The 13,200-nt window shown below is 40.2% G+C and overlaps 1 protein-coding gene across 9 annotated transcripts in view; it reads left to right on the top strand.

The window, feature by feature from the left end:
* Nucleotides 1–11,783, top strand: part of LOC139762910 (CD109 antigen-like) — a 77,847-nt gene extending 66,064 nt beyond the window's left edge. For all 9 annotated transcript variants that reach the window (XM_071688157.1, XM_071688160.1, XM_071688155.1 and 6 more), the window contains 5 exons: nucleotides 7,339–7,514; nucleotides 8,195–8,280; nucleotides 8,444–8,623; nucleotides 8,967–9,088; nucleotides 9,287–11,783. In XM_071688157.1, the coding sequence (XP_071544258.1) occupies nucleotides 7,339–7,514; nucleotides 8,195–8,280; nucleotides 8,444–8,623; nucleotides 8,967–9,088; nucleotides 9,287–9,412 (690 nt within the window). In that variant the 3' untranslated portion in view covers nucleotides 9,413–11,783. The remainder of the gene's footprint in view (nucleotides 1–7,338; nucleotides 7,515–8,194; nucleotides 8,281–8,443; nucleotides 8,624–8,966; nucleotides 9,089–9,286) is intronic.
* The last annotated feature ends 1,417 nt before the right edge of the window (nucleotides 11,784–13,200 follow it).

Here is a 13,200-nt window from a genome sequence, read left to right as displayed (position 1 = left end):
CCTCGATCAAACTGCCTCACATCACATATTGTCCTCAAACATTTCATCTCCAAAACATCCACCCTCCTCTGTACAACCCTACCTATAACCCATGCCTTGCAACCTATTACATTGTCGGAACTAATCTTCCTTCAAACCTACCTATTTTTTATCTCCGAGATAAAGTTCTCTCCTTCCACACATTCTTCATCACTCTCACAAGCTTTGCCCCTTCCCCAACCTGTGACTCGATTACGCTTCCATGGTTCCATTCGCTGTTAAGTCCACTCCCGGATATCTAAAACACTTCACTTTCTCCAATTTTTCTCCACTCAAACATACATCCCAATTAACCTGTCCCTCAACCATACTGAACCTAATACCTTCCTTGCTCTTATTCACATTTACTCTTGGCTTTCTCTTTTCACACACTTTTCCAACTCAGTCATCAACTTCTGCAGTTTCTCAATCAAATCAGCAACCAGAGCTGTACCACTGGCAAACAACAACTGACTCACTTCCCTGGCCCTCTCATCCCCAACAGACTGCATACTTGCCCCTTTCTCCAAAAACTCTTGCATTTACCTCCCTAACTACCCCATACATAAACAAATTAACAACCATGGAGTCATCACACACACCCCTGCCACAGACCGACATTCACTAGAAACCAATCACTCACCTCCCTTCCTTCTCACACACATGCCTTACATCCTTGGGAAAAACTTTTTCGTGCTTTTAGCAACTTACCTCCCACACCATATACTCTTACTACCTTCCACAAAGAATCTCTATCATATGTCTTCTCCAGATCCATAAATGCTACACACAAATCCATCTGTTTTTCTTTTTCTAAGTATTTTTCACATACATTCTTCAAAGCAAACACCTGATCCACACATCCTCTACCACTTCTGAAACCACACTGCTCTTCCCCAATCTGATGCTGTGTACATGCCTTCACCCTCTCAATCAATACCCTCCCATATAATTTCCCACAAATACTCAACAAACTTATATGTATACTCTGTAGTTTGAACACTTAACTTTATCCCCTTTGCCTTTGTACAATGGCACTGTGCATGCATTCCGGCAATCCTCAGGCACTTCATCACGATCCCACACATACACTGAATATCCTTCAAACCAATCAACAACACATTCATCCCTTCTCTTAATAAATTCCACTACAAGTTAATTGGGATGCAAGTTTGAAGAGAGAAAAATTGGTGGAAGTGAAGTATTTTAGGTATCTGGGAGTGGACTTAGCAGTGAATGGAATTAATTATAGAAGTGCAATTGAGTCACATGGTGGGGGAAGGGGCGAAGCTTCTGAGAGCGATGAAGAATGAATGTGTGAAAGGAGAGAACTTTATCTCGGAGAGAAAAAATGGGTATGTTTGAAGGAAGAGTAGTTCCAACAATGATATATGGTTGCAAGGCATGGGTTATAGGTAGAGTTGTACAGAGGAGGGTTGATGTGTTGGAAATGAAATGTTTGAGGACAATATGTGATGTGAGGCAGTTTGATTGAGGATGTAATGAAAGGGTAAGAGAGATGTGTGGAAATAGAAAGAGGGTAGTTGAGAGAGCAGAAGAGGATGTATTGAAATTATTTGCTCATATAGAGAGTAAGGAAACATTAACAAAGCAAATGTAAGTGTCCGAGGTTGAGGGAACAAGTTGAAATGGGAGACCAAATTGGAGGTGGAAGGAGGGAGTGAAAAAGGTTTTGAGCTATTGGGCCTTAACATAAAGGAGGGTGAGAGGCATGTAAGGCATAGAGTGAATTGGAATGATGTGGTATGCCAGGGTGGACGTGCTGTCAGTGGACTGAACTAGGACATGTGAAACGTCTGGGGTAAGCCATAGAAAGGTCTGTGGGGCCTGGACGTGGATAGGGAGCTGTGGTTTCAGTGCATTACACATGACAGCTAGACTGAGTGTGAACGAATGTGGTCTTTTCTGATTTCTTGGCTCCACGGGATTGTTTCCTGTGGGATAGGGTAGCGCCAGGAATAGATGCAAGGCAAGCAAGTATGAATGTGTGTACATGTGTATATATGTATATGTATGTGTATGCAGGTATATGTTTATATGTATATGTGTGTGTGTGTGCATTTATGTATATATGTGTATGTGAGTGGATGGACCATCCACTCATATACACATGTATACATAAATGCCAATACACACATAACATATATACATACACATACACAGACATTTTACATATATACACATGTTCATATTCATGCTTGCCTTCATCCATTCTGGTGCTACCCCACCCTACTAGAAACAGCATCGATACCTCCTGCTTCTGTGAGGCAGCGCCAGGAAAAGAGACAAAAAAGACCACATTTGTTCACACTCAGTCTCTACTAGAGCTGTCATGTGTAATGCACCAAAACCACAGCTCCTTATCCACATCCAGGCCCCAAAGACCTTTCTATGGTTTAACCCAGATGTTTCATATGCCCTGGTTCAGGCCACTGACAGCACATCGACCCTGGTATACCACATCGTTCCAATTCACTCTATTCCTTGCATGCTTCCCACTCTCATGTATGTTAAGGCCCAATTACTCAAAACCTTTTTCACTCCATCCTTCCATCTCCAATTTGGTCTCCCATTTCAACTTGTTTTCCCTCCACCTCTGACCCCTTACATTTGCTTTGTCAATTTTTCCTTACTCAATCTCTCCATATGTGCAAATGATTTCAATACACCCTCTTCTGCTCTCTCAACCACCCTCTTTCTATTTCCACACATCTCACCCTTTCATTACATCCTCGATCAAACTGCCTCATCACATATTGTCCTCAAACATTTCATTTCCAACACATCAACCCTCCTCTGTACAATCCTCCCTATAACCCATGCCTTGCAACCATATAACATTGACTACTTGAAGTTAAACATACCCATTTTTTCTCTCCGAGATAAAGTTCTCTCCTTCCACACATTCTTCATCACTCCCAGAAGCTTCACCCCTTCCACCACCCTGTGACTCAATACCACTTCTATAATTAATTCCATTCACTGATAAAGTCCAGTATCAGATATCTAAAATACTTCACTTCCACCAATTTTTCTAAATTCAAACTTGCATCCCAATCAACTTTTGTTCTGGAATTCATTAAAAGAAGGGATGAACGTGTGTGTTGTTGATTGGTTGGGAAGGATATTCTTTGTAGGTGTGGATCGTGATGAAGTGCCTGAGGATTGGCGGAATGCATCATGCATAGTGCCAATGTACAAAGGCAAAGGGGATAAAGGTAAGTGTTTTCAAACTACAGACGTATAAGTTTGTTGAGTATTCCTGGTAAATTATATGGGAGGGTATTGATTGAGAGGGTGAAGGCATGTACAGAGTATCAGATTGGGGAAGAGCAGTGTGGTTTCAGAAGTGGTAGAGGATGTGTGGATCAGGTGTTTGCTTTGAAGAATATATGTGAAAAATACTTAGAAAAACAGATGGATTTGTGTGTAGCATTTATGGATCTGGAGAAGACATATGATAGAGATTCTTTGTGGAAGGTAGTAAGAGTATATGGTGTGGGAGGTAAGTTGCTAGAAGCACTATAAAGTTTTTACCAAGGATGTAAGGCATGTGTGTGAGAAGGAAGGGAGGTGAGTGATTGGTTTCCAGTGAATGTCGGTCTGTGGCAGGGGTGTGTGTGATGACTCCATGGTTGTTTAATTTGTTTATGTATGGGGTAGTTACCCTGGGAGGTAAATGCAAGAGTTTAGGAGAAAGGGGCAAGTATGCAGTCTGTTGGTGATGAAAGGGCCAGGGAAGTGAGTCAGTTGTTGTTTGCCAATGGTACAGGTCTGGTTGCTAATTTGATTGAGAAACTGCAGAAGTTGATGACTGAGTTGGAAAAGTGTATGAAAGGAAAAAGTTGAGTAAATGTGAATAAAGAGCAAGGTTATTATTAAGTTCAGTACGGTTGAGGGACAGGTTAATTGGGATGTATGTTTGAGTGGAGAAAAATTGGAGAAAGTAAAGTGTGTTAGATATCTGGGAGTGGACTTAGCAGCGAATGGAACCACGGAAGCGTAATCGAGTCACAGGGTGGGGGAAGGGGCAAAGCTTGTGGGAGTGATGAAGAATGTGTGGAACGAGAGAACTTTATCTCGGAGAAAAAATGGGTAGGTTTGAAGGAAGAGTAGTTCCAACAGTGTTATATGGTTGCAAGGCATGGGTTATAGCTATGTATGGTTGTATGGAGGAAGTTGGATGTGTTGGAAATTTAATGTTTGAGGACAATATGTGGTGTGAGGTGGTTTGATCGAGTAAGTAATGAAAGGGTAAGAGAGATGTGTGGTAATAAAAAGAGTGTGGTTGAGAGAGCAGAAGAGGGTGTATTGAAATGGTTTGATCACATGGAGAGAATGAGTGAGGAAAGATTGACAAAGAGGATATATGTGTCAGAGGTGGAGGGAACGAGGAGAAGCAGGAGACCAAATTAGAGGTGGAATGATGGAGTGAAAAAGATTTTGAGTGATTGCGGCCTGAATATACAGGAGAGTGAGAGGCATGTAAGGCATAGAGTGAATTGGAACGATATGGTATACCGGGGTCGACATGCTGTCAGTGGGCTGAACCAGGACATGTGAAACGTCTGGGGTAAACCATGGAAAGGTCTGTGGGTCCTGGATATGGATAGGTAACTGTGGTTTAAGTGCGTTACACATGACAGCTAGAGACTGAGTGTGAACGAATGTGGTCTTTTCTGTTTTCCTGGCTACACCGGTTTGTTCCCTGTGGGACAGGGTAGCACCAGGAATAGATGCAAGGCAAGCAAGTATGAATATGTACATGTGTATATATATGTATATGTATGTGTATGCAGGTATATGTGTGTGTGGGCATATATGTATATATATGTGTATATGACTGGATGGGCCATCCACTCACATACACACACACATATATATATATATATAATATATATATATATATATATATATATTATATATATATATATATATATATATATATATATATATATACACAAATGCCCATACACACATACATATACACATATACCTGCATACATATACATATATACACATGTACATATTCATACTTGCTTGCCTTCATCCATTCTCGCACGGCACTGCCCCACCCTACAGGAAACAGCATCGCTACCTCCTGCTTCTGTGAGGCAGCGCCAGGAAAACAGACAAAAAAGGCCACATTTGTTCACACTCAGTCTGTAGCTGTCACGTGTAATGCACCAAAAGAACAGCTCCCTATCAACATCCAGGCCCCAAAGACCTTTCCATGGTTTACCCCAGACGTTTCACATGTCCTGGTTCAGCCCACTGACAGCATGTCGACCCCGGTATACCATATCGTTCCAATTCACTCTATGCCTTACATGCCTCTCACTGATTCAGGCCCAATTGCTCAAATTCTTTTTCACCCCATCCTTCCCCCTTCAATTTGGTCTCCCGTTTCAACTTGTTTCCTCCACCTCTGACACTTACATTTGCTTTGTCAATCTTTCCTTACTCAATCTCCCCATATGTGCAAATGATTTCAATACACCCTCTTCTGCTCTCTCAACCATCCTCTTTCTATATCTACACATCTCTCTTACCCTTTCATTACTTCCTCGATCAAACTGCCTCACATCACATATTGTCCTCAAACATTTCATCTCCAAAACATCCACCCTCCTCTGTACAAACCTACCTATAACCCATGCCTTGCAACCTATTACACTGTTGGAACTACACTTCCTTCAAACCTACCCATTTTTTATCTCCGAGATAAAGTTCTCTCCTTCCACACATTCTTCATCACTCCCACAAGCTTTGCCCCTTCCCCAACCTGTGACTCGATTACGCTTCCATGGTTCCATTCGCTGTTAAGTCCACTCCCGGATATCTAAAACACTTCACTTTCTCCAATTTTTCTCCACTCAAACATACATCCCAATTAACCTGTCCCTCAACCATACTGAACCTAATATCTTCCTTGCTCTTATTCACATTTACTCTCGGCTTTCTCTTTTCACACACTTTTCCAACTCAGTCATCAACTTCTGCAGTTTCTCAATCAAATCAGCAACCAGAGCTGTACCATTGGCAAACAACAACTGACTCGCTTCCCTGGCCCTCTCATCCCCAACAGACTGCATACTTGCCCCTCTCTCCAAAAACTCTTGCATTTACCTCCCTAACTACCCCATACATAAACAAATTAACAACCATGAGTCATCACACACACCCCTGCCACAGACTGACATTCTCTGGAAGCCAATCACTCTCCTCCCTTCCTTGTCACACACATGCCTTACATCCTTGGTAAAAACTTTATAGTGCTTCTAGTAACTTACCTCTCACACCATATACTCTTACTACCTTCCACAAAGAATCTCTATCATATGTCTTCTCCAGATCCATAAATGCTACACACAAATCCATTTGTTTTTCTAAGTATTTTTCACATACATTCTTCAAAGCAAACACCTGATCCACACATCCTCTACCACTTCTGAAACCACACTGCTCCTCCCCAATCTGATGCTCTGTACATGCCTTCACCCTCTCAATCAATACCCTCCCATATAATTTCCCAGGAATACTTAACAAACTTATACGTCTGTAGTTTGAACACTCACCTTTATCCCTTTTGCCTTTGTACAATGGCACTATGCATGCATTCCACCAATCCTCAGGCACTTCCCCATGATCCATACGTACAATGAATATCCTTACCAACCAATTAACAATAAATTCACCCTTTTTAATAAATTCCACTAGAATACCATCCAAAGCCACCAGATTTCATCTTTTACAAAGCTATCTCTACCTCTTCTCTCTCATCCAAACCATTCTCACTGACCCTCTCACTTCGCACATCACCCTGACCAAAGCCCCTATATATCTACCACTCCATCATCAAACACATTCAACAAAACCTTGAAAATACTCACTCCATCTCCTTCTCACTTCACTACCTTTTATTACTTTCCTACTTGCCCCCTTCACTGATGTTCCCATTTGTTCTCGTCTTATGCATGTTATTTACCTACTTTCAAAGCACCTTTTTACTTTTTATTCTCCATAGAGTCTAATGATACTCTCTCACCCTAACTCCCATCTGCCCTCTTTTTTAACCTTTGCACTTTTCTCTTAACCTCGTACTGCTTTCTTTCATACATCTCCCAGTCATCTGCACTTCTTCCTTGCAAGTATCGTCCTAACACTGTTTCCTGTGTCGGCATGGTAGCGCCAGGAAACAGACAAAGAATGGCCCATCCACTCTTATACACATAAATGTCCATACACACACATATACATACATAGAAATACATTTGTAATAAAAAATTCTCATTACAGTTGCCAAGTGACACTGAGAAGGTGGATTTGACAGCATCAGGGACTGGGGTCGCTGTGCTGCAAGTTACTTATCACTACAATGTTCGTGTCACAGGGCCTAAGCCGTCCTTCTCCCTCGACCCACAGCTTGATCGAACCACAGACACTAACCGTCTCAGACTCACTACCTGTACTGGGTAAGTCACTGTACATAATGTTTCACATAATGCAGTACTTCATGTAAGCATATGTCAGATATAGATTTTATCTGCATCAATATCTCTGATGCCTGTTCTCTCCTGGAACTCCCTCAAGGGGGTGGCCACAACAATGGAGTCTCCATAACTAGTGTACTCCAGTGTGGCTTCTTAGCCTCTAAGTGTCTCACCTTTGACAAGCTACTGGCAGAGGGCAACTCTAGCGCAGTGCTTGCAGAGGCTCCTACCTAATGTTCCCACTGATTTTTTCTACCTGTGGCATCTGCCTAACATTCCCACCTACTACTTTTACCTAATGTTCCTACCTACTACAGTTTATCAGTTGCTCCTACCATTTTGCCAAAAGGCAGGACAAGCATACAGGCATGAATATTTAGTTTCAGGTATGAAACATTAAAGAGGGAAATGAATAATACTTTTGCATGCAAAATGGTTTTACATTCTCGAGCTCAGTTAGATTCACTCGGTGCATCCACCCATTTCTTGAACTTTACCTATAGTACCTTCATGTCAACGACTGCATATCTAACTGGCTAACCTAAGATCTGCCAAGCATTTTACCGGGCCATACCATCTTCAGCCTTTCATCCATACATCACAAGTTACATCTGAAAACATATTATAATATTATAGTAACTAAAGTTCATCTTCCCCTTCAGGTATACTGCAGGCAATAAAAGCAACATGGCTGTATTAGATGTGTCACTCCCGTCAGGGTATATTGTTGATAATGATCTTATTCCTGGTAAGTGATCTAATGTTGTTAGTCATCTTTTGTAATCCCTTGTAACTGGCTTCATGATGCTTATGAAATATAGTGAATACACTTATGATATCTATGATTCTCAGAAATTGCTTCTCATTTATTAATGATCTGCAAGAGACACCTTCCGTTTATGTGTTAATAGGTCTTTACGACTACACGGGAGTCAAGTTGGTGGAGAAAAAGGCAGATGATTCAGGAGTGCGAGTGTACTTTGACTATTTGACATCAGTGGAAGTGTGCCCTACTGTTGCTGCCTACAGAGTCAACAAAGTGGCCTTCCAGAAAGCTTCGCCTGTCCGCATCTATGACTACTATGACACCTGTAAGATGTACACTAATCTGGTTGCTATATCCACGTTTCTTTTTCATCTGAGCGTTGTTTATAAAACTCATGAGACTGTTCCTTATGTTATTGTGGCTAGGTATACCATAAGTTGTATGTTTGAATGAAGCAGTTTTCTTGGAATTTCCAAGTCCCAAACATTCATATGGAAAATGCTACTACAAGTATTAAGAGTATGCTTTTCATATGACAAAGCTAACATGAACAGAAACATCCTGTAATTGATGTTAGTTTTATAAATGCATGTCTTGCTTTATCAGACTTTTTAACATATATTGACTTCTACCAGTATGTCTTCTAAATGTACCACTGTGCCCACTAGCTCGCCAGGCCCGCCAGTTCTACAAAGCACTACCAGCCACACTATGTGACATCTGTGACTTAGACGATTGTGATCCTGGACAGTGTGAGCAACAGATCATTGAACTAAATCGACAACAACAGGTTAGTACTGGCCACTGCATTTCAGTCAGTTGCATACAGCACAAGAATCAGCAGAAAAGTTGAATATATCAAATTTACGATGGGCTCTTTGATTAAACATGGAATAATATTCCTTCTGTTCAGAGTAATTGTTTGAGAAAACTTTAATGGCAGAAAGAATGATTTGTGAAGATCTTGAGATGTATATATCCCTTTCAGGACCCTCAGGACTTGGAGCTACCAGCTACAGTCACCGAGATTGGCACCGGCATGATGTACAGCCCAACGATAATCCTTACCACCATAGCCCTCCTTATCACTATGCTCTTACATCACCATTACTAGAGTCACTCTTCAGTACTGTGATCCACAATTAGCGTCCTTGCTTCTCCATTGGTCCTTCAACACAGCCATGCCCAAAAAAATGGAATAAAAAAATCTGGGTTATTTCTAGGTTATCCATGTACTCAAGGCTAAAGGTTGTGATCTCTGAGGGTCTCCGAGAGTCCCCATTTGCTGAGGGTGACCTGCAGGAGACAGTCCGTCCACTGGAGACTGATGGAGAGAAATTTGCACTGTACATATACTTGTCTTTGTAAATAAGAAAATTTTTTCAATACAGGGTTGTGGTGAAAGAGCTTTATGGGTTTTTATGAGAATATCTGAAGCCAACTGTAGTGGATAATAAAGGTTGAGACTATTTTTATATATCAATTTGGTTCCAGATATTTCATCATATTGGTGAGGGTGCTATGTAAGTTGCACAGTCGTGTCAACCATTCATGGTAAGATATGAGACTCCTCGGGTCATAAATGCTGCCTTAATCTTCTGATAAAGCAACCAGTTCTAAACTGTTTAAGCTGTATATCCACTTACGCAATTCATCATTGCTAAGTATCTATGACTGCTAAAACTGGTCAAGGTTCCTGTTTTACACCTCTTACTCCTATGGTTACTCATTCGCTTTAATACATTTCTCTTCCTTTAGAGTCCCATGACCCATAGAAATGAGGGAACCAGTTTATAAAAATAATTGATGCAGTCATAATTAAGGGTAAATTGTGATAAACACATAATCCTTTGGATTAAGAGCTTAGCGTTTCATCCATAATTTTCGTATAATGTAAAATTTTGGTTTAAATGCCTTGCCACAGAATGTAGAATAACTTAAAATATGACTTGTTCTGCCGTATTTTCAAGTGATTTCCACCTATAACAATTATATTCCTTATGAGTTACTACTCAGAACTTTTATTCTTTCCTCACTGTTCATCTGACTGCTGTATGATTTGAGCAGAGGGATTTATTTTACCCTCAATAGGAATAGTCTTACTGATATTGTGTAATGCCAAAGCCTACTTAAGTAATATACACCAGGATCTAGCATAATTTGCCAAAAAAAATTACTTCACTCTGAATCCAAGTATTAAAATGGATTTATCCAATTTTTACTGAAATCTTGCATATTCTGGTTGAACAGGAGCGTTAACTATATAATTCATAAGCATAAAAGCAAAATCTGTCTCATTTTGACTGGCAGTGATCACATACTATTCACACAAGCAGGTGAAAGTAATTCGATATTTATATACCACACTTCCAGCACATGGTGGAGGTCTCGAAAGATCATGCATCAATTTGCAGATTATGGTCTGGCACATAATCTTAGCCAATAACTCACGGCTAATTCATGGTGTTAATGGCTACTAGAAAACCAAAAACAATGACCCACAATGTGTTATGGAGACACTTTCTGTGAATGTTAATGGGGCTTCCCACAGTATATCACTGGTTCTTGCAGACACTGATTATTTCAAATTATCTGCTGTATAAACAACGAAGGTCATTAACAGCTCAAGAAGACAGATTTTACACTGGTTCCTGAGGCAATGTCACCTGACTCCAGTGAATCAAGAAGTATGACAGCTGGACTTCCCAGTGACCCAGAGGGTGCTGAAGCCAGAACCTATATCTCGTCAATCCTGGCAACAGGATTTGCAGGGCATGAACCATGGGTTGCTGTTGTCATAGTCAACTACCGCACGGCATGTGACAATTAACACATAGGGTGCTGCAATCATACTTTTCAGGGAACCAAGGTGTATCAGAGCTAAACATTCCAATGAGCCATGGGATGTCGTACCCTGGCTTCCTGGGTATCATGAAGTGCTGAAGCCAAGCTTTCTCTTGTATCATTTGAATCACTATTTTATCCTTTCCTAAGAATTTGAGGGATGCTCGACTAACCTTTCTAGCGAACCCATGGAAATAGGGGCTACGCTTTGTAGAGCCACTGGGCACGAGCTCGGGTTTCAAGTGAAATGTGGAGTAGCTGAACCAGGCTTTCCGATGGCCTTTTTTTTGTATCACAAATCTTTATATATGCAACTGAAATTAATATATGGAGCTTTAATCTGTTGACAATGTATTCTTGCCATCATTTGTGAAGATATATATATATATATATATATTTATATCTTTCACTGCTTCTCATTTTACTTTATATATAAAAATGCCTTCTTGTAGTAGACAAATACAATACATACTTATCAAAAAGCCAGTACAGAGGGGTATCAAGGTTATGCCTTTCCCTCATCTGAAATATACTTTTACTGCTAAAAATTGCAGTTTACTGTTACACTTACACCTGACAATTCTACAAGATGTGTATTTATCAATGTTAATAAAATACTATAATAAAACTAAAATCCCTTATTCGTCTGTTTTCATACCTAATTTAATTTCTTTCTATGTGCGGATGAACAGGTGGACAAAGCCTCCACAAACAAAAAAAAAAATAAATGCAACACTAGGCTCATTAAAAGGCAACTTAACAAAACTAACCATAATACAACAATCACTTAAAGTGAAATTGCATGTATAACAAGTGAAATGCAAATGTCCTTACTTCACTTGAATATACTGCAGTCTAAAGGTAATTAGCTGTGCTATTAATTCTTGAAGTACTTATGTAATGACATTCTTACCCTTATTAATAATAACCTGTCAATTCTGGGATAAGAAAAATGTTGATAAACCCCGTCAATGAAAAAAAAAAAAAAAAAAAAAAAAAAAAAAAAAAAAAGCACCCATCCCATTTAGAAATCTACACGTTTGTTAACCCATGATATGTATTAATCATCAAATTAAACGAATCTGGGGTTTAAAAGTATTAATTTGCATAATTAGCTGTGCTGATAATAATGAGTACTGATGAAATTCCCCCTACCCCCTTTTTTTCTATTTCCTGTCAGTAAGGTATTGCCAAGAAAGACAAGAGAAACATCATTAATTTCTACATGTACATTCTAGCTGCCCTGTATTAGGCACTGGAGCCAGAGCCCCCTGATCCAGAGCCAAGCCCCGCAGACATTTCTGTGGTATCCCCACCTACTTCATGTGCCCTGGTTCAGTCCACTGACGTGCTGCCCCAGTATATTACATCACTTCACTCTACCCGGTACATACCTCACCTCCTCCTGAATGTTCAGCCCCTGGTAACTAAAAGCCTCTCTCACTCTATCCTTCCAAAACGCATATTCAGAGGACTCAATCCTAAACAAAGCAAGCAAAAGTGCAAGCTCAAAAGCTTTTGGACGCGAAGATATAAAGTTCTCTATCTTACGACAGGAGAGCAAAGGAAGGGTTCTCAGGTAAGTGACTGGTAAATCTGGAGGGCAAGGAATGTCAGAGGGTTTGAAAGTCAGCATCGAAGGACCAAAAAATATGGCTTTCTCTGATAATGAAAGCTATTTTGATAAAATGAGTTTATTAGGATGAAAAAGGAAGTAGAAGCGAGATTTGTAATTGCTAAAAGGTATATTCTTGATGACAAGATGGGTATGAGGTACAGTCACCGCTCAAACAACATGGTACATACACCAACCTAATCACATGGTACATTCACCATCTAACCACATGGTACATTCAACATCTTAACAACATGATACATTCACCATCCTAACATGTACGGTACATTCACCATCCTAACAACATGGTACATTCATCATCCTAACAACATAGTACATTCACCATCCTAACCACATGGTACATTCACCATCCTAACATGTACGGGTACATTCACCATCCTAACCACATGGTACATTCACCATCCTAACATGGTACATTCACC

This window comes from Panulirus ornatus, chromosome 45 (genome assembly GCF_036320965.1).
Source record: "Panulirus ornatus isolate Po-2019 chromosome 45, ASM3632096v1, whole genome shotgun sequence".
Taxonomy (NCBI): Eukaryota; Metazoa; Arthropoda; class Malacostraca; order Decapoda; family Palinuridae; genus Panulirus; species Panulirus ornatus.
Note: the sequence above shows the minus strand (reverse complement) of the source record. Positions and strands in the feature narration are given on the sequence as shown.